General features: G+C 48.8%; 2 protein-coding genes across 2 annotated transcripts in view; one reads left to right on the plus strand and one right to left on the minus strand.

Annotated features, from left to right (window-relative positions):
- Window positions 1-10388: 10388 nt before the first annotated feature.
- Window positions 10389-19238, minus strand: LOC135913253 (uncharacterized). Its single transcript, XM_065445856.2, has 5 exons — window positions 19104-19238; window positions 17252-17406; window positions 15643-15713; window positions 11814-11885; window positions 10389-10624 (listed from the first exon to the last, which is right to left on the minus strand). The coding sequence occupies exons 1-5, from the start codon at window positions 19236-19238 to the stop codon at window positions 10473-10475; spliced, it is 585 nt and encodes a 194-aa protein (XP_065301928.2). The 3' UTR covers window positions 10389-10472.
- Window positions 15248-21540, plus strand: part of LOC135913255 (neprilysin-like) — a 170116-nt gene continuing 163823 nt past the window's right edge. The window contains exon 1 of the mRNA XM_070538388.1: window positions 15248-15287. The gene's annotated coding sequence lies outside the window, so the exon portion shown is untranslated. The remainder of the gene's footprint in view (window positions 15288-21540) is intronic.

The raw sequence follows: 21540 nt of genomic DNA on the forward strand, positions 1-21540 counted from the left end.
CGTCCTCCCTGTTGCCCCTTTCGTCAACGTCATCATACCAAGCACGAGAGGATGACAGGATATTCCACCTATGGCCATGCTATGGTCAAGCCGTGCGTTCGCAGACCGTGTCATGTGGTGAACGCGCTATGCGTTACGCCAGAACAGAACAGCAAACTTGACAAGACCTGTCGCAGTGCACGCGCGACCCCACAAACTTGGTACCCACACGTGGGCCGATCCTGAATATAGTGCAACGCCGGGCCAACCCGCGGCGGAAGTGCAGTTCGAATATTACGGGCCCACAAACACTGCTTCGCTTGTCATCCTTTTTCACAGAGTGGAAAGCCACTGAGATCTTTTTTTTACCCACATGGATGAATCTGTAGTAAGTTTTGTTTTTATATAGTGTAAAGTTCAATGTCCTATGACAACGAGACCAGGAGTTCGCACTTGGTGACCGCGTTATGGTGTGCACACCGATTCGTCGCCGCGGGCTTAGTGAGAAGCTCCTGCCTCGTTACTTCGGACCCTACAGGATAACTCGACGACTTGGGCCACTGGTCTACAAGGTTGTGCCCGATGGAGTGGCACAGTCACAGCGACGCCGCGCGCGACCTGAGGTGGCCCACGTCGCGCGCCTGAAAAGGCTTTTTGAGCGTTAGCGGACTAACAGACATTCTTTTTTCGTTGTGCATGTTTGATTGCATAGTTACAAGTTTCTTGTATTGTTTAGCATCGGGGCGATGCTTTTTCACGGGGGGCAATGCCACATGCGTTTATTTCGGCTTGTAGCGACGCAGCTCGCGTCGCTTGACGCGTTTCCATCATGGACGCTAAATGTATAAATACGGGACCACCGCTTGCGCTGGCTCAGTCCGACGAACGCCCTAGGCACGCATGCTGCCTTCGCCGCCACCAAGTTTTTCGCTTGCTTTAGGGCACTGGTTCGCCCAATAAACTCTCTTTAATTTTACCGCCGACGCAGTGTCCCTTTCTGTCTGCCTGCGCGCCAGGCAGCTCACCGTCACCTACGTGACAATACACTGCTGCATTGCAAAGTGCGTAGGCATCAGCACAACGCGGCATGCCTTTAATATCACGTGACAAGTGGCCCGATACGGTGCAAGTAATGATGATGATGATGATTTATTGGCATCCAGTTTGAAACCCTGCGTTGACATAGTCACCTAGCCAGCTTGGTTTAATCAGCTATGCCAAACATTTGTTTCATTCCATAATTTTTGTGTGCATCTTTCCTTAATCTTCTTTTTCTTCCTCAAAACCATCCATTTCGTGGCCAGTCCCTCATTGAGGGCAGAAGCCGTACACTTGAGAGGAAACGACCACCTGGTCACCTTGTACCGCTACCTCTGCAAGTGCTACAGGGCCTGCCACATGGTGTAATGATATACTACTGCACTTCAAAGTGCGTACGCATCAGCGCTACGCGGCATGCATTTAATACCTCGTGACAAGCGGTCGACATGATGCAAATTATGATGATGATGATGGGTTATTGGCGTCCACATTGAATCACGGCGTTGACATAGCCACCTAGCCAGCTCGGTTTATTCAGGTATACCATACATGTTTTTCATTCCAGCGTTTTTGGTTGCATCTTTCCTTAACCTTCTTTTTCTTCCTCAAAACAACCCACCCATTTCGTGGCCAATCCCCCGTAGTGGGTAGAAGCCGCACACTTGAGAGGAAACATCGACTACCTTGTACCGCTACCTATGCAACTGCTACAAGGCGTGCACCTTGGTGTAATGATATACTACTGCAGTGAAAAGTACGTACTCATCAGCGCTACGCTGCATGTATTTAATACTACGTAACAAGTTTCACGATAAGATGCTCATGATGGTGATGGTGGATTTTTGGCATCCAACTTGAAACGCGGCGTTGACACGCTCACCTAGGGCCCTATAACGCAAAACTATTCCAATATGTTTCTATTCCAGTCTCCTGACGTCAAATTTGCGTAACCACCGACGCAAGCACCGGGCGGTCACCCGCAGGGTTGTCTGTATAGACCAATCAAACACTCTCCTCGTTCATAGGAGGTCACTCTTGTTTGCTTGAAAAACGAATAACATTGCTACACTGAGCGGCTTATCGTATATAATTGGCTGACAAGAGGCGAGGAGAACGCTCAAGTGGAGAGGGATTCGCTGGGGCAGAGCCAGTGCACTGAAAATAGATAACCGGATGAAGAGGGTGGTGCCGGCGTCTGCGATTGGTCGGCTTTGCCTTACTTAGCTTGTGGTGGCTGGTCGAAAATCGCGGCGGCATGCAACGGAAGCTTAAGAATGACGCTAAAACTGACCCTCAGCAAAGAAGAGTTGGCAGAATGAGGGGTTAAACGTGCCGAAAGTGCTCGAAAACGTTACACGGCCACGCAAGAAGTTTTATTATACGCAAATACACCCACGCTCTCCGCCAGGTGCGAGTAGCCAGCGTCTCAGCGATCGGCGGCAGCCATCTTTTATTCCTTTCGGAACGGGGCAGCCTGCGGCTATTCCGAAGAAAATTCAGTTTTGTTCGGCATATTAATGCATCTTTATCGCGTACACGTCACTTTGACGCGGGGAGTTTGTGCGGTTCTGTGACGTCGCGTGACAGGCAGGTGAAGTGGGTGCAGCCCGAAAACTTTTTACCAATAGCCGAAGGCTAATGGCGAAAAGGGGTCGAATCAGAAATAACTGTTTTTATTTTTTCTGTTAAATCATGCATAATCAGTGTGTACATGCCATATCAGATGAGGAGCTATCGCGGTTTTCGTGACATCGCGTGACACACAGGTGAAGTGGGGGTGGTCGAAAAAAGTTTTTGACCAATCGTGGAGGGCTGATAGCAGAATTGGAATAGAAAAGTTTGGAATAGTTTTACATTATAGCGCCCCTAGCCAGCTTGGTTTACTCAGGTGTGCCATACATGTTTTTTATTCCAGCATTTTTTTGTAGACCCTAATTATGTTTTTCTTTCTCAAAACAATCCATCGATTTCTTGGCCAGTCGCTCATTGTGGGTAGAAGCGGCACACTTTAGAGGAAATATAGTTTTTGATCAGCTGCTAGTCCTGCTTCGCTCTGGTTTTTTTGGTTAAATTTGTGCGTACCGACGCCCCCATGGCGGGTACGATATCAAAAGCAGTGACGGACGTTCCGCCTCCTCTGCCGCCAAGGTTGGGGGCTGGCCTCCAAGCTGCAAGTCGGTCTGCTGCACTCGACCACCTCAACGCGACTTTGCCAAGGTCATCGAGCTGCTCAGACGTCGAGGACATGGATTCTGACGGCGGATATACCGAGGTCAGAAATCGTTCGTTGAAGAGGAAACTTCGTAGGACATCAGGCATGAGTGAGCTTAACTACAATATGCCGCCAACACAGCAAGCGTACAGCATTGCCTACATCTCCGTCGCTGCTACAGGTAACCTCAATTCCCTCAATAGGCAAACTCTCACTGCCTATCTAGAAAGACTGGCTCCAGGGCAAATCAGAGAGGTCCGAATTAATCCCAGAAGAAACATACTTGCTGTTGATGTGACTACACGAACCATCCTCGACAATGTGAAAGCTGTAACTGAACTAGGAAATATACTTGTCCGCTCATTCATCGTACACGGAGGCACAACCATCGCCGGTGTTATCTACGATGTCGATACAGATATTGATAATGACGATCTCCCAACGCTAATCTCCTCAACCTTCCATATCACAGACATACACCCTTTTGGACGATCGAGGTGCATAAAAGTCATTTTTGAGGGAGAGACCTTACCAACACATGTAAAAGTGGGTTATGTGCGACATCCTGTCCGTCCATACATTCCTAGGCCCTTGCAATGCCGTAAATGCCAGAAAATTGGGCATGTAAGTGCTGTGTGCGTGAACAAGATGACATGTCTGCGCTGTGGTGTTTATCACGATGAGTTGACGTGTGCTGGCTCTGACTTGAAGTGCCCTAACTGCGATGGGACGCACGAGGCAACGTCGAAGGACTGCCCAAAATTAAAGACTGAAATGACCGTGCTAAGGAAAATGGTACGAGATCAATCTACACACAGAGAAGCGGCTACCAAGGTCCACCGCCACCAGAGGCGCTCACGTAATCGCAGAAGGAGATCAGCATCGGCAAGGGGACAACCTGTACTCCAGGAAAAGTCGTCGCGCGCTCCTGCTATTCCTCAAACGTCAGAGCCACCTTTAACCACGTCTGCTCTTCTGAACACCAAGGACACTACTTTATGGACCTCCCTGCCATCTCGGAGTACAGAAGTGCAGTCGAAGGGAACGGAAAACAGAGTGAGCGCTAACTTCATTCTGCCCATTCCAAGTTGATAAAGAGAGGCATTGCTAAACTTTGCCTTAATAATGCTTTGAAAAAGTCGTGCCACCATAGTGTTTCGTCTAGCTTTGCCTCTCAGTGCGAACGGCTTTCGCAGGCTGGTTATCCCGTGTCCCTACAAGTGTCAATAGCAGAACGAATTCTAAGAAAGTGTAGAAAAGACAACAAGCATGCAGATAATCTTGTAACTACTCGGGGTAGGACTAGCGTCATCCCTTATATTCACACCGTCTCACATAATCTTAAGGAAATCGCCCAGTGAGCGAATGTTCGTGTAGTGTTTTCTGCCCCTAACAAGCTAATGAGGATTTGCAAACTCACTAATCCTAATAAGGTAGCTCCTCTTTTCTGTGACAAGAACCACAAAAATAAGTTTGTTAATTGCGCACATTGTGTTGTTTATTGTTTTCCACTCAAGTGTGGAAAACGTTACGTTGGTCAAACTGGCCGATGTCTGAATGACAGGCTGCGCGAACGTGGTTACAATGCCAAGAATTGTATTACAGCTGGGGGGTTTCTTGCGCAGCACTGCAAAACGTGTGGTTCCGAACCTGTCTTAGAGGAATGCGTCATTCTTGGTCGCAGTCGTAATCAGCTCACAAGAGAAATCATCGAAGCAAAGGCTATCGTTGGTCTGGGCCATGCATGTGTAAGCTCACCTTCATTATCATTATCAAGCAATGAATTGGCGTATCTCCGACTACAGCCACAGGCTGTCTGAATATGTTACCACTTGGTTACTAGCGGTTTTGTTGCTTGGTTTCTTTGTTATCTCTTAATGTCATATGGTTTGCCGAGTGTATAAGTAGTCTTGTGTCACGAAATAAACCGTCAGTTGGAAGTTAGCGCTCACTCTGTTTTCCGTTCCCTTTGATTACCCCTACATCCTTCTTTTTTGCTCTTCCTGAGCTGCGCTACAAGTCTAAAACAGTCATGGCATACCAATTCGCCCAAACTGCCACGCTCTCGACAGAAAACGTTGGAGGTCCTTTTGCACCAGCCTGGACACAAGAAAACCATTGTCCACAATATGGCATGTTGTACGAGCACTACCATCTTCTCCACAATAGCTACGTCCCTTCCGAGCTTTGGATATAATCCAGACGCGCAGTGAGAAGGACATCGCGGAAGATTTCTGCGTACGCCTCTCTGGATCTACAACATCGGTAGCTTCAGTGCTCAGGTGTACTCCTCCAACAATGGACGATCGTCTCGGCCTCCCATTCACGCTGCAAGAGCTACGTGCAGCAATTTCCTCTTCAAGACACTCAAGTGCGCCTGGCCCTGATGGCATTACCTATTCTACCTTGCGCCATCTAGGCCCTCGAGCGACTGAAGAGCTTCTGGTTTTATACAATCTCTCTTGGTCCTCGGGAACTGTGCCTGCAAACTGGAAGACAAGCAAAATCGTGGCATTAGTGAAACCAGGCAAGACGCCCCATGCTATGCTTTCCTACAGACCTGTGGCGCTTGCCAGTTGCATAGGTAAAACTATGGAACGCATGGTTTTGACGCGCCTGGAGTGGTTTTTGGAGAAGCGTAATATATATCCAGACGCAATGACAGGTTTCCGAAAGGGTAGGTCGTCAGTCGACAGCGTTATTGACCTAGTAACAACTGCTGAACACCAGAAACGTCGCCGTCGATTAACGGCTGCTATCTTTCTAGATATCAGGGGTGCTTTCGACAGCGTTCTACATGATGCAATTTTAAATGCGATAGAAGAATGTGGCGTCGGGGGACGTATGCATCATTGAATAGCCAGCTATCTTCCAGAGAGAGCGATATTCATGACAACACCAGACGGTGAAACAAAGAACTACCCCGTCTATCGTGGAGTGCCTCAAGGAGGTGTATTGAGCCCAACCTTATTTAATATCGTACTCATTGGACTGGTCAAAGAACACGCAGGCGCAGTCTCGGTCTCTGTGTACGCAGACCACATTTGTATATGGACCACGAGATTAACGCGCTTGCAAGTGCAAACGAAGTTGCAGCGCGCGGTGTCAATAACGTCGACATACCTAAACAGTCGCGGACTGCAGCTCTCACCAGAAAAAAGTGTAACCATGGCATTTACACCGAAGTCAATGGCCTGCTACCCCGTTATGATTGATGGGAAGATTATACCTTCAGTAACCCACTGCAAGTTTCTCGAAGTCATCATCGACCGTGACTTATCTTGGTCGAAGCACGTCTCTGGATTAAGAAAAAAGCTGGACAGCTTTACTCAGATCATTCGACATATGTCTGGAAAATCATGGGGCCATCCAAGTCATCTCTTCTGCAGCTCTACCAGGCACTTTTTGTTGGCTACTTCCGCTACAGTGCGCCTGTACTTTCTCGGGTTAGTACAACTGCTGTACGCACACTTGAAAGTGTTCAGGCTCGCGCAATGAGAATTTGCCTAGGACTACCACGATGTGCGTCTACTTGGGGCACTATTGCAGAGGCACGTGCGTGCCCAGCTCGAGTTTATCTGCAGCATGAGCAATTGCAAGTGCATCTAAGGCTACTGACTAGACACAGGAATCATCCACTCGCGATCGTCACAAGCGTACGGCCTGTGTCCGCCTACTCAGAAGCCGTGTTGTCGCAGCAAGACTTATTGCCGTCGGACTTCGAACCGTATGAGATAACCGAAGTTCCACTGTGGACGATGGCAAAGCCGACGGTCAGACTCTCAATCCCTGGAATAACGAAGAAGTCGAAGATGCCGCTTGCTGGGCTCAAGCATATCGCGCTATCATACATTGCTTACTTGTATGGATATTACGAACATGTTTTTACAGATGGTTCTGTGACACAGACCTCTTCCGCGGCGGCCTACACGGTGCCAGGAATGGGGATTGCACAACGGTTCAAGATAGGACACAGGACGTCGTCTACAGCAGCTGAGTTGACCGGAGTTCGAGAAGCAGTTCGCTGCATACTGCAACAGAGTCTCGAGAAGTGGACAGCGTTCTGTGACTCAAAACCAGCACTGCAACTCATCAGCAATTACATGAGTGACAGAACCGCATATAGTCCTCTGGTTTATGACATCATGTCTCTGCTTGATGAGGCGTCTCATTCCGGGCATACCATCGTGCTGCAGTGGATTCCTGGCCATTGTGGCATAGCTGGAAACGAACAGGCTGACGAGGAAGCAAAAAAGGCGCAAACTGATAGAACCATTATAAAAATTCATTTTTCCCTGCATGACATTAACGCCTTGCTCCATACCTCCGTTAAAACTTCTACGGCGTGACATTGGTACAACCCCGAACATCGACAAGAGCGCCTTCATAGACTTCATAGACTTCATAGCCAGGAAACACTCATTCATCGATTACGGCTGGGTGTGGCATACACCCAGCCGTAATCACAAGATTCACAAGATTTGACAGCATGGGACCCTGAATGTAGCGTCTGTCACACTCTCGAGACAAAAGCTCACGTACTTTGCGTGTGCCCTCAATATGCGGCTGAACGAAGAACACTCAAATCTACAGTTGACAGCTTGGACTCCCGCCCCTTTTCAGAAGAAAAGCTTTTGGGCGCGTGGAGGAGTGTTCACTGTGCCCAACGTGCCATAAAATCACTTTTGAACTTGTTAAGTGAGACTGGTTTAGACGACCGCCTCTAGAAGCTGTGAGACGTGCAGTCAGTGCGAAATGTGTTTGCGCAATAATTTCTTGTGACAAGATTACTTTTTGTATGGACAAGATTACTGTTACGTGTATTGCGTCTACAGTGTGCATCCGCATATTGGACAACATGTATATAGTATCTCATTGTACCATAACATAATCACCCGCCACCTACCTTTCCCTGTATTTCCCTCTTCTCCTTTCCCCAGTGAGGAGTAGCAGGCCAGAGACACACTCTCCAGGCCGACCTCTCCTCCTTTCTCTTCATTAAAAACTACTCCTAGCCTACCTTGTTACCTTGTACGCTATCTAGCTATCGATGTGCGCTATCTATGCCACTGGTACAGGGCATGACACCTGGTGTAATTATATACTACTGTACTGCAAATAGGGTACGCATCAGCGCTATGCGGCATGCTTTTAATACCACGTGACAAGTGGCCCGATACGATGCTAATGATGATAGTTAAGGGTTGTTGGCCTCCACCTTGAAACGCGGTGTTCACATAGTCACCTAGCCAGCTCGGCGTAATTAGGTATGCCATAGATATTTTTCATTCCAGAATTTTGTGTACTTCTTTATTTGATCTTCTTTTTTTCCGGAAAGCAATCCGTCCATTTCCTGGCCAATCACCCATAGTAGGTAGAAGCCGTGCAATTGAGAGGAAACATAGTGTAACTCATACCACTACCTATGCAACTGCTACAAGGCGTGCACCTTGGTGCAATGATATACTAGTGCAGTGCCATGAGCGTACGCATCGGCGCTACGCTGCATGCATTTAATACCACATAACAAGTTTCCCTATACGATGCTAATGATGATGACGATGGGTTATTGGCATCCAGCTTGAAACGCGGCGTTGATTAGTCACCTCGCCAGCATGGTTTAACTAGGTATGCCAAATGTTTTTCATTTCAGCACCTTTGTGTACATTTATCCTTAATCTTCTTTTTCTTCCTGAAAACAATCCATCCATTTCGTGGCCAATCCCTCATAGTGGGTAGAAGCAGCACACTTGAGAGGAAACATAGACTACCTTGTACCGCTACCTATTCAACTGCTACAAGGCGTGCTACCTGGTGTAATAATATACCACTGCTCTGCAAAGTCCGTACGCATCAGCGCTACGCGGCATACATTTAATACCACTTAGCAAGCGGCCCGACGCGATGCTAATGATGACGATGCTGGGCTATTAGCAGCCACCTTGAAACACAGCGTTAACATAGTAACCTACCAACTCGGTTTAATCAGGTATACCATATATGTTTTTCATTCCATCAATATTGTGTGCATCTTTTCTCTCCGGAAACGCCAGTACATCTCACGGCACCGCCAAGAAGTTCGCGCGCGGCGCATGTCTTTATATATCTTAGGCCGACATCGGAGTAATATACATTACCAGGTTCGATTCCGAAAATATCAAATATTTTTTTTGTCACTGAGGTTCACTACCTATACTCACGATTCGCACTTACCCAGTGGCACAAACCCAGTGAACCAACTTGCCGTGAAACAGCTTGAAAGAAGACGCATAGGCTGTTGAACATACCGAGTAAACCAATTTGTAAAGCCACGATTGGTTTGGAACCCGCTTCACTTAACACAGCAGCATACCCATTAGACTATGGGCTACCCAGCCACCCACGTTGGTGGGAACATGGTTAGAGATGCAGACAGACAGATGGGCGGGAAGACAGAAGTCCCAAAATATGCGTGAGTGTCCCTAAAGTGCAAATTGCATTAAAAACACCAGCTCGAATGAAAACCTATGGGTGCTGATGTCTCTTTGTCCAGGCCCCGACAAATGTTGTGGCAATGATTTCGAATTCACGTCTTCCACCCGCTCCGGGCTCCGATGGCATATGCCCTTTCCACTAGCGACGTAGCAGCAGCTGTCTCATGCAATGGCGAACAGGGTGGTGGGGAGGGAGTCGGCTATTCAATAAGTGGGGTGGGGAGGGGGTCCGATATTCTATAAGTGTCCACCAAGTCCACACGTCCGTTTTGTCTGCTTCTGAAGCACTCATTGTTTTTGAGCGCCTGTCTCTTTGTCTCACGTACCCCAGCCCAGCCAATCAGAACTTTATCAGCAGACAAAATCGACATGTTCGCTATAGGTGCACACCAACCGAATACCCCACCTCCCTAAGCCTGCACTCCTCCCAAGGCCGCCTTTATGCGGATCGTCCCTCGGCCCCACTACTGGTGGAACCACGCACGCCACCTGTTCTTTTCAAGTCTAAGCCCGGTGCCGTTTCCCACGCATTACCAGCCAGGAAACGATGTTCTTGCACGCTATGTCGGCTCTACGTCCTGATGGTGCAAAACATATCACAGATGCCTGCCCTCGGAACGTCCTTTCGAGCCGCAGAGTCATACAGTAAACAGAAATAGCGTAAGAGCCGAAAATGGGTGCACGTGATTGTCATGCAAACCGTTTATTATGTGCTGTTTTACGTCCAAGGGTCTGCGCTAGTGAGAGACCTGTCGCCTTGAAATCCTTTAGCCCAACTTCGGACCCTTGTGGACGCAGCTGGAGTCCGAGACCTGGTACTTCGACGATGTCCCGCAGAGCAGGTCGTAGAGAAAGTGGCAATGCTGGGGAACGCCGTGCCGGAGGGAGGATTCTCGCACCGAAAGCAGACATTTGGTGCCTGCGAAGTGGGGCGGGATATTTTAGGTAAAGAGCCGCGTGTGTTAAGCTCGAAGTATTATTTAAAGGCATAGCCGATCTTGCTATTTAGAACTGGCAAACCAACAACTTGCGGTAATATTTCAAGTTTTATCCGATTCTCGTGCGCCCGTTGTACTGAGTGGTTCCAGAGCGACTAAATAGAACATAACGTACGCAGACGACAACTTCTAGTTAGTTATTATGGGAACCTCAAAACTGCTTTATATGCAAAGAGAACGAACAGATTAGTGCAAAACTTCGCATGTAGTGATTAGCATGCAAAAAGCTGTTTTCATGTGACGACCAGACACTATGGACGCTTACGTACACATCAACATCTCTCCTAAGGTGAGCTACCAAAACATATTCGAAGTTTCTTTCTGAAACAGAATTCCTGCAGAACGAAAACAAAGAACACAGTGAGAGAGAGTGCGCTACTTTACAAGCTTATATGAAGTTTTATTCCTTACAGAGAGGAATAGAGAGAAGCAAAAACATGGAAAGGAAAAACGGGGTGAATTCGTGCGCGCACATGAACGCGACGCTGTGGAAGTCCGTTTACAGAGGTATCTGCAGCCTTGTGGATCAGGAATGCCTCGTTAATACAATGAAACACACCATTCTCAAGTATGTTTTTCTCGATATATCTTATATGTTATCTAGCGAATAAATCCAGATTATTGTGCGCCCGTGGCATGTAGGTATATGTCTATTACTATATCTTGTATGTTAGCGCTGTACTAAATTGTCTTAAAAACTGTACTAATCACAACAAGCTCGTAAATCTTTTACATGTGACAATACTTAGGACTTATGCGTGAAGCAGACAGAGATCTTTCCTTCATTTTTTTTCAATAAACGTTTGTCCTTTTACTCTCACTCACTTAAGTTTGACTGATTCAATGTCACCACGGTGGTAAAAAGCAGCAAATATCAGCAGGCGCTTAACCAGCCTTCACCTAACTATCTCATTCGCGCCTCTTACTGTACTTGCACAACAGCCACTGACGCTTCCTGTTTGTGTAATGTGGATGCGTCATGCGACATCGGAGGTGATACACAACACAAAGGGCAATATCTCTTTCTTTTTAAACAATAACAATCTTTTATGCGAAAAAGGTCAGAGGTCCTGAAACGTAATCGTATACAGCCAACCAGTGTATACTCACCTTTTTGGTCCTTCACGATCCTGCAGTGGGCACAGTCAACGAACAGCATGTCGTACATTCCCAAACCGGAAACTGCGTGAAACGAGGCAGAAAACAAGCATGAAACCGAGCTCTATCGCACGCATTTCATAGCGCAGCTCATTAGAGCCTGTTCCTGCGTTTTGCATAGCGGTTGGCCTCGCCGTTGTGCCTTGCCGTAACCAGCCCCGTAGGCGGCGCCAGCGCGCTCCTACCGTCATCTCTCGCGCACAGCGCCAGTCTTGCTCTGCCCTACAACGCCAGATCATGGGTTCTCGCCTATCCTCTCGCGTCCTTCCTCCTGGCAGCGCCATTCCGATGACTCTCGATGTTAGCATCCACTACGCCCTTGTTGTCCCGCCTCCCGCTGTCGTACGGCACTTCCGCGGTGCCGGCGGCGGGTGCTCCTTGCCACCTCGCGCGTGATCCACCGCTCTCCGCTCCTCTGTCTCCGCGTCGCGTGGTTCTACGGCTCTCAGCGGTGTCTCTCGGTTCCCCGTTTGCGGGGCGCGGGACTCGGAGGCATTTGTCGCCTATGGATGGCAGTGTTTGCGCCTGACTGTCCTTTTCCCAGCTCCACCCTTGCCCCATACCTGCCCTTACCTGACGCAGTGCCGTAATGGTGACTCGAAGGACAGTTATAGCATTTCGTCCTCTTACTTCTGCTTCGCACCCAAGTCATGTGCAGCCATATTGAAGCCTGTCCGTGAGTGTAGGAGTGTGTGTCCTGTACTCAATACCCCTGTTAAACATCAATTTTTTCAGCCCAGCGCAGGAGAAACTTCAATTATGTTTGCTAATTACCCCGTCCCCCCTCCACCCCGCTCTCCGTTGTGGGGACCCACTATAAGATGGCACAGTAGCAGCAGATTGCTGTGTGCGCTGCCCAGTCCGAAACGCAGAACCACCTCCATTCGGTACTGCGTGTTCTGAAGGCGGCAGCCTGTTCTTCAAATAATGTTGCAGCTTCGCTCAAAGATCGCATTACCACGAAGCGTAATCGTCGGCCCATTTTATTTTGCAACCAAAGCCATTTCGCGCAAGACACTGTTCTGAATATGCATGCCCGGGCTCATAGTCTGTGTGCTTATAGCAATGGTACGCTCTCTCCTGTACACAGCGCCTCAAGGTGGCTCCAAGCGCGCTACCTGAACGCCTGTCTCTTTAGGCACGCGGTTCGGATGGAGATATATTGGAGGACGTGCCCGGACATTCTGGTGTCAAGAAGAAACCAACTGAGCTGACTGAGCTGGCAGCAGAGACCTTGAACACATGGTACCACTAAGGAGAGTACCGCCACAGAAAGCGATTGTGAAGTTTAGCGTTTCTCTGAAGGCGTCTCCTAGCGCTGGTGTGATGAGGAGAGCCGCCAGTTACGTTGCGAGCGTCGCAACTCGGTGCTGCACGAGACGAAACCGTATGAAAACCGTTGGCGTTTGAGTGGCAGCCAGTGAAACGATGACATATTTAGCTCGAATTGTTGCCCTCCGTTCCCTTCAGACCATCGTATGCAGCACAGTCTGGTTTGCAGCGCACGTGCGTTCGGCAGGAATGCTAATCTGAATGCGGGCAATTCTGCCCTGCGCAGATTAAAGCCGATTGAGCGGACTGTCATGGTGCAAGCGCTTGGCTTCGTCGCTCTTGCAGCCAAGCGCACTGCGCACCCTTGGAGACGCGTTGATTGTCCTCGCGCGGGCCGCTTATGCGGGTATAGACACCATGAAGCCAGGACGGGGCGAACGCGCCTCAAGTGTGCGTGTGATTCCTCTTGCAGTAAAACCTAAAATTTCACGACTCTATGCAAGGTGTCCATGCTAACCTTATCACAGCTGTTACAAAAGGAATTCTGATACAATGTACTGGTGGGAGACCTGCTGGAGATGGTTATCAATCGTCTTCTTCCTCGAGGATAATGTTTGCCTACTAACGGCCTTCTAATTAGAAATGGTTCACTAACATGTTCAATATTTCAATTAGGAGAGCGTGATTCGATTGGAACGCTGTTGGAGCGCCCTGAAGCATCCGATTCAATCGCTTATAGTGTGTTTGCAGCAACCCAGTTGGTTCCTATTCTTCTCTCGTCGACTTCGGTGAGCGATGGCTTGTTTGAAACTAAGAAACGAGAGCAAGTGGGAAAATAGCCCTGAGCAGTCCGCAATACAAGCTAAGCCGGTAGCAGATGTTTTACTGCGATAGCAACTATACGGTTACTAATTGACGAGCGCAAGAGTAGACACGGGGCACAAAAGGGCGACAAGGACAAGCGCAACGCATGCCCTTGTCATTTCTGTCGTCGGCATCGCTCCCGCCATCGGCGTCACCGTGAGGTTCCGTATAAAGTCCAAGGGCGATAAAATCGGCATCGCACGCTGTATGTTGCATGTGCGAGTGAAAGCGTGCGAAGGGGAGCCAGCGAACGCGGTTCAATCTCGCGTGCACGAACAAGGGATGCGGGCCTCAAGCATGCCCTCTCCTTTCGCGCACGAAGCAGAGAAGTCAGGAGAGGGAGGAGGACTGTTCTTCGGCGGCTGCTAGGGTGCCTCGATGTTTTATGCGAAGCATATTAACGTAGGTTTCGGGCCTTCGCGCGACGCCCGGCGGTGGCCACCAGTGACCCTAAAGTGGGGTCACGTGACATGACGTCACGTGATGACGTCACACAGGCTGCAGATGGGGCCTCATATCGCGCCGTCGGTCGCCTCCCGGCGGCGGCCACCATTGACCCTGAAGTGAGATCACATGATGTGACGTCACGTGACGACGTCACACCGGCTGCAGATGTGGCCTCATATCGCGCCGTCGGACGTCGCCCGGCGGAGGCCTCCACGCTTCGGTTCGCGCCGTCGCGCGCGACGCGGCGGCGGCGCCACCATAGCTGCATCACGTGATATGTCACGTCACGCCAGGGATGAAGCGGCGCGCGCCCGCCGTCGCGTCAGTCTCTGTGCCCGCAACCACGCCAGCGTCTTTGCGCCGGGCGTGTATGCGGTCAACATGTCTCCAAACGCTAAGGACGTTAATAATAGGAATGCAAAACGAAGGCTGCAGCGTGCTACGGAAACCGATGAAGAACGCGAAGAAAGCCTAGCCAAGCGGCGCGCTCAATATGCGGCTCGACGACAACGCTCCGAGGGTGTAAGTGAAGCCTCAACCAGTGATTCAACTAGCGGAATACTCCGTCAGCATTTCTACCAGTTCGGAGCGCTGGAATGCCACTAAACGACAGAGACGTGCCATGGAAACCATCGAAGAGTGACAACAGCGACTCGAAAAGGAACGACTTAGACAGGAAGGGAGATAACATGCTTCGCATCCACTGGGCTTAACCTTGATAAGCCTCCAATTTTTTCTGACCCACCGATACGTACAGAGTGGCGACAACTGCAGCGTCTACAACGGCTTTCGCCACGCGATTGGCGGATGCCGTGGTAGACGCCCTTGGCGGACGCCGCAGGGGTGAGTTGCCGGTCGGTGCTCGTGTTTCTCGAAAGCGATCTGCGTTGTGGCCGAAGTGCGCGTCCGCGCGGGCCTCATCTTCAAAACGATATTTGGTATGTGCTGAGTGCGCGTAGTGCCGCTGTGCTTTCGACGTTTCGGTCGTGTCGGGGTGAATGTTTACAAGTTTATGCGGCCGCTAAACTGGCTACCCGTACTTCGTGCAGCTATCCACTAATTTGCTATTTCAATCCGTGCTGCGCCTTTCGGGCGAAACTGCAAATTTTTTCGTTCTACTTCGTACCTCCTCCATTCGTTCCACACGCCATTTGACTAGCGTGAGAACCAGAACCATCAGGCTACGCATATTACTCACCGCCATCCAACTGAACCTGGAAGATGTTATAATTTCGTCCGTCAGCAGACTTGAATGTGAACGTAGCGTTCCTGTAAAGAAGCAAACGAAGGCCGTCAAGTTCTTAAAATCACAGAACTCCACAAGGCAGAGCGTGCTTTGTAAAGTGGGCATGAGAACGTAACATTCTGACTAGATTAACAAAAGGACCTTATTCTTAAGCTGAAACTCAATGCGCAAAGATTCAGCTAGGTACTTGTTGCCGGGAGACGTTTATTGGTACATGGGCAACACATGGCCAAACATTTCATTTGTCAATTTCTTTTGCTCGTTTTGTCAATTTTTTTTCTGAACTTGCGGTATTTTGAAGTTCATGCAGCGCTTGTTTAGACAAAAAGGCTATAGTGTTTTATCGGATAAACTGCAAGCACTTCATGTATTATTGTTCACTGCACCACTCGCCACGAGACTTGATTCAACGTTCACTCCTTCAAAGTAAATGTACTTCGTTTAGCGGTGCCTCCGCTGGCGGGACTTCTCTCCGTCAACTATTGTCAGAAGCAGTTATTGGAAAAAAAATTGCAAGACTATCGTCTATTTTACATTAGTAATTCATTCTATTTCCATTTCAAGAAAAGTATTTGTCGGATATTGACGAAAGTGTGCTTACGTCACATGAAATATACTCGAATTCAATGATATATGAAATATAAACGGCCGAGTAGTTTCGTCGTCTGCAAACGAACGTATGGGTCGGCGAATCAAGGCAATCACTGCGTTTGATTTCTGTGACCCTTGCAGTCTATGAAGCGGCCCGTAGCCATTTGAGCCTTATATAGTCATATAACGAGAAAGAAGTTCCTTTGGTTACACAGCAGAGGTAAGCTCGTCTGAGCACCTCCTTCGATGTGTAGTCTGTAGTCAGTATTTCTGTTCGGTGCCAACAGTTTACAGGAAACGCGCTGACGATTACTGCTCAGTGCAAGAAGGCTCAACAGCGATTCTCAACGCACGGCACATAGGAAAGATAGGCACCCGGTAATTATGCGAAACCTGCAACAATAACAGCAAAACTATTTGCTTAAAATGCGCCCTATATTTTGGTAAACGTCATTCGGGGAACAAAAGCCCCGCTTGAGTGCTTGAAAGAGCTTCTGCCCGTCGGATGAAATGTGCAGCGCAAATTGGTATAACTTAGTGGTACGGCTCATGTCGCACGTACGTGACCGTACGGCCCATCCATCCTACTCTACGTCAAGATGTATAACCGTAGCTTGAGCGGTGGAGCCTACCATGGGACAATAGGATCTTGCGCATCGGGTTCCCAGAAATATCTGGATGCACAAGCCTTTTTGATCGTCTATTTGTATACACTTGCAGCAAGTGCGACAGCGAGTGTTCACCAGTTTTAGCGCGGCATTTCTCCTAAGGCCCATTTTCAATCAAACTTCCTGCTTTAAAGCGAAACGGTTCAAATTACGACTCAAATGTGGAGCTGATGGGGTTGACATTTCAAAGCAATTGCGTATAATGATATAGTACTGCGTAAACATGTACGGTTGCAATGTGTTTCTGCTGCGGCATTATAAGGCCGCGAATTTCGTGACACCGAAGGTGAGTCGATACGCACCTTTCGTGGCCATTATCGTAGCGCACGCGGAACCGACCCTTCCCATCTACCACCTCGCCCATCTGGGTGTCCCTCAGGCAGCTGTCATGCTCTCCGAAGGCTCCTTGTTTCTGGTTTCGGTAGAGAACATACCAGGTGGCACCCGGAGACGTGCACTGCGAGCAGTGGGTACATGCACTTAGTACAAACTACAGCCTTTTAATACCGTTTTCAAGGCGTACCGCTTCTCACTATTTCCATCCTTCTTTGCCAGCTTGCGTAGCATCAATCGTGAGAAAGAGTTGGGAAGCTCCAGCTTAAAACTTCAAGGACTAATTGCATGAGGAAACTGTCAATCACAGGTGAAGAACACTGCGCTTGTTCGATAATAAACGTTTATTCTCTCTGTGTCAAGGCAAATGAAAATACGGCAACATACATTGTTTCTCTAGTTAATCCTTCCGCTGCACAGTCACAATATATATATATATAAAAGCCTGAACTACTCTCATCTAGGTTGCTACTCATTGTTGGGTAAGTAGAAAAGAAAAGCAAAACGAGAAACGGCAAGCGAAGATGACTTTGGTGGTGGTGGTGGTGGTTGTGGGGATGATGATGATGATGATGATGCTGATGATGATGACACGGAAAGAACGGACATGAACAGTCTTCCGCGTTTCACGCTTCGGAATATCCTCCATCTATGCTTTCACATGCACTAAGCGAATTGGCCGACCGAGCTCGAAATTAAAGACGAAACTGAAGACCTCCGAAAATTTCACTGACAAGCGCGGGTTTCAGGACAGACTGAAGAAAACCCGCCTATTCCGCTGTGCAAAGCGTCAACACCCGCCATCTTGTTGCATTTCGCTTTGCTGGCGCATACCGAGCAAGTCTACGATGTCGTTGGAGCCCTGCGAGTCATGCTGAGCTGAAAAGATGACAAATTTGACGAAGCCCATAATACCAACCCCGGTAGCCATTCCTCGTGACCCAGTGGCGAACGCCAATTATATTCAGCTGGAATTGACAGCCTGCGTAGGCCGCGTGACCTGATTGTCGCAGTTTCATTTCATACACGCTAAGGGAGAATCCAACGCGGACAGAGCAAAGACAACTCTCAATGGTTGCGTGCGTGGACATTAATCATCAGCTTCGACGAACAGCGTGCTCCACTACTACCATGTCTTGCACGTTTGCCATGCGACGTGTTTCCCTCAAGGCGCTGCGAACGTGGGGCATTCTAGAACGGAGCTTCTTTTAGAGGCTTCTCGCGAAGATGTGAGAGTGAATAAGCGATTTTTCGTGGCACTTATTTAAAGTTCGAAGCGCACGGTCACCGCAGACAGATGCTCGGTGTAGGTTTCGGTTTCAAAGCGGCATGCCTCTCGGAAATGCCGTCCGGACGAATATCTTGGGCTGCAAAAGCCCGTAGCGCTGCTATTCGAGGCGGCAAAGTAAACCTTTCCGTTCAATAATCGCTTAACGATGAAGAGGATTGTTCGAGCTTAGAGTCCTAAATAAGTGCGCGGTAACGATGGTCGAGCTTTGCAACGTACAGCCGCCACTAAACTATGTCGTCAGAATGCCATGTTTCCAGGAAAGGAAGTTCCAGGAAGGCCAATGTTTCCAGGAAAATCCATCTAGAATATTTGCTATTAGGTGTACTCGAGCGGATTTAGTTCTATCGAGCATTAAGTGATTCAGTCGTGCTGTTATTGCCATCGAGGCACTTTAGCAAGTTCTGGATCTCTGGAAATTCAAGCATGCTGGGTAACCAATATGTTCAGCCCAGCTTTCTGAATGGCTGGACGTCTGTTGTCACCTGGAAGTCAATCATACCGTCAAACTGTTGACCTCCCAGCGAGCTCACCTTTTTGGCGTCCTGGTAGGAGGCCAGATCGGGCCTTTGGAACGGCGATGCTTCCGCGGGGAATCCTGTAGAACTCACCCTGCAGCGCGCGCCAAGTGCGCACAAGGCAGCCAAAAGAAGCCATACCGAAGCCATGACGTGGAACACGGACGTACACTGAAGCGAAGGTTCGAAGTATGGCGACCAAGCTGGTAGCTGGAACGCTGCTTAATTGCAGGCTGCTGAGATTTATATAGCGCATTTAGCGCGGCATATCGCACGTGCCGCAGCCGTGGCAAAGGTTCAGTGAACTCACTCTTTAGGCATAACACAGTGGGGCTCACACATGTGGCGTATCGCCTGTTCCACTTTCACGCACGTGGTGCGGCACAGCACGTTCGGACCATTGCGCACCACCAACATTTCTTTTTTGCATGTGTGTTTTGAACAGATGCCTGGAACGTTGCAGCTTCATTTCCAGCGACAATAGCGTACGAACACGCGCGGAAATTCAAAACACTCGAGACGTGCGCGATGTGGAGCGAGGTGAATGACCTCGCGAGAGGAAAGTTGCAAATAAATGCATTCATCTAAAATCGTGTGTTTCCTCTGGCTGTTTTATTCATCTTCCTATTCTCTTCCTCAACGCCAGGGATAATCATGGCGTTGTTCTGTTCATGGATAGACCGAGTATATAATACAATTTATAAAAAGAAAGCTAACGCTTAGCTTATTAACAACCACTTAATGCACTTGTCAAGCATCACTTCAAAATAAGATATTGAGATAGCAAAAAGAAAAGACCCTATTGATAGGACGCTTACGAGTAGAGATATAAGATTGCACGAAATTCTCAATGCGTGAAAAATGAATGAAAAAAAATTCTTGCGCCGAACTCTCGCATACACTAGGAGAATATCCTAACCTTTCTTAGCATCCGGATGTAAAAACAGGAGGTTTATTGCAAAGGCACGCTTTCCAGACTTATTGGGAAGCTCCCATAATGCCGACAACTGTGTGCTGCCGTAAGTTTTCAGTCTCCGTTGCGATGCGTAGGTACGGGCCGGGTTCTTGCACCGCACCGCGTTCTTGTACATTATCGCTGCTATGCAAGCAGTGTGTACGGTTCCGGTCACAAGGTACACAACTCTGCAAATTCAATAGGGCGTTCAGTACGCCGGCTTCGCCTGGTACATGGCCGCGCAGACGGTTTGTCCGTATTTCACACCTATTTTGCGCGCAGTTAAGAGCAGCAGTTTTAATTAGCCAGTCACTAAAACGTACTTACAGGAATGTGTACAGCGCACACGAGGCAGTTATCCGTTTTCCTGCACCGTTATTTCAATAAAGAGGTGCGTCACTCACCCAAATCGGGCTAGGCGACACCGACCACTTTTTCTTTAGCCGAGGATTCGACATATATACTGGGCAACATTGACGGCGACAAGCGGCCAGCCAGTATGGCCGAGTGGGCCAGCGTCAGCGAGGCTCCGATTGGTTCGCGACGTGGATGACAGCGTGTGATTGCTGCACTGCACGACACATCGCAGTATGACGTGCTTCCTACTTTGAAGTGAACCAAATTGGTAATGGGATAGTTGATCATATTTCCCGAATTCGTCGATTACATAACTTTATTTGATTTACTGTGGTATAAAGGTTGTAAACACGGATAAAGTGCCTCGGAAACGCTGGCCAACGTTTCAATAGGAGGACCTATCTTCGTCAGAGGCTGCCTCGTCATCCTCGGCAGGTTAGGCCGGTGACGTCACGTGTCGTTGTCGATGACGGCTAGTTGTAATGGGAGAGACTTCAAAGAGAATGAGCGCTGTCGCATGACGTCTGTGAGCATGGTTCCCAAGACGGTAGACACTCTGAGTGGACGGCAGAGAAGTACAAGAGCGGCAGATTGGGAAGGTGGGGAGAAAAGAAAAGAAAGGAGAGGAAAAAAGGAACAATTGGGGGGACACCAAGAGGGGAAAAACAAGAAAAGAAAAAGAGGGTCATGGGAGAGTGTTGGGGAAGCGGGAGGTTATGGAGCATTCAGGGGTGCCGTTGGCGGCATGCTTTTGTGGCTTTAGAAGAGCCGGTCAGGCGGTCAGTGCGCGAGTAAAAATAAAGACCCAAAAACACATCAGATAAAAGAATGACTTTAGTAGCTTAGCAGCAAGTGCGTCGAGTAATCTTGAAGGAGTTAGGATGGCGACAAGGAGTCTGGGGTGATATGCATGAGGTAACTGGAAGGCCGCGGCATGGTTTTTCAAGTGGCGTTAGCCCCAGCAACTCAACGTAGGTGTCGTTACGGCGGCATACGGAAATGGCGATACCCTCTGTGGCTGAGGCGCCGAAAAAGGTATGCTGGCGTTTTGGACTTTGGAATGGGTTGGTGAGGGCGTGTCAAAAAAATGTGTAATTAAAGCAGACAAAAAAAAGGGGGGAGAACGAAACCGGAATAACA

The sequence above is a fragment of the Dermacentor albipictus genome, chromosome 5, assembly GCF_038994185.2.
Source record: "Dermacentor albipictus isolate Rhodes 1998 colony chromosome 5, USDA_Dalb.pri_finalv2, whole genome shotgun sequence".
Taxonomy (NCBI): domain Eukaryota; kingdom Metazoa; phylum Arthropoda; class Arachnida; order Ixodida; family Ixodidae; genus Dermacentor; species Dermacentor albipictus.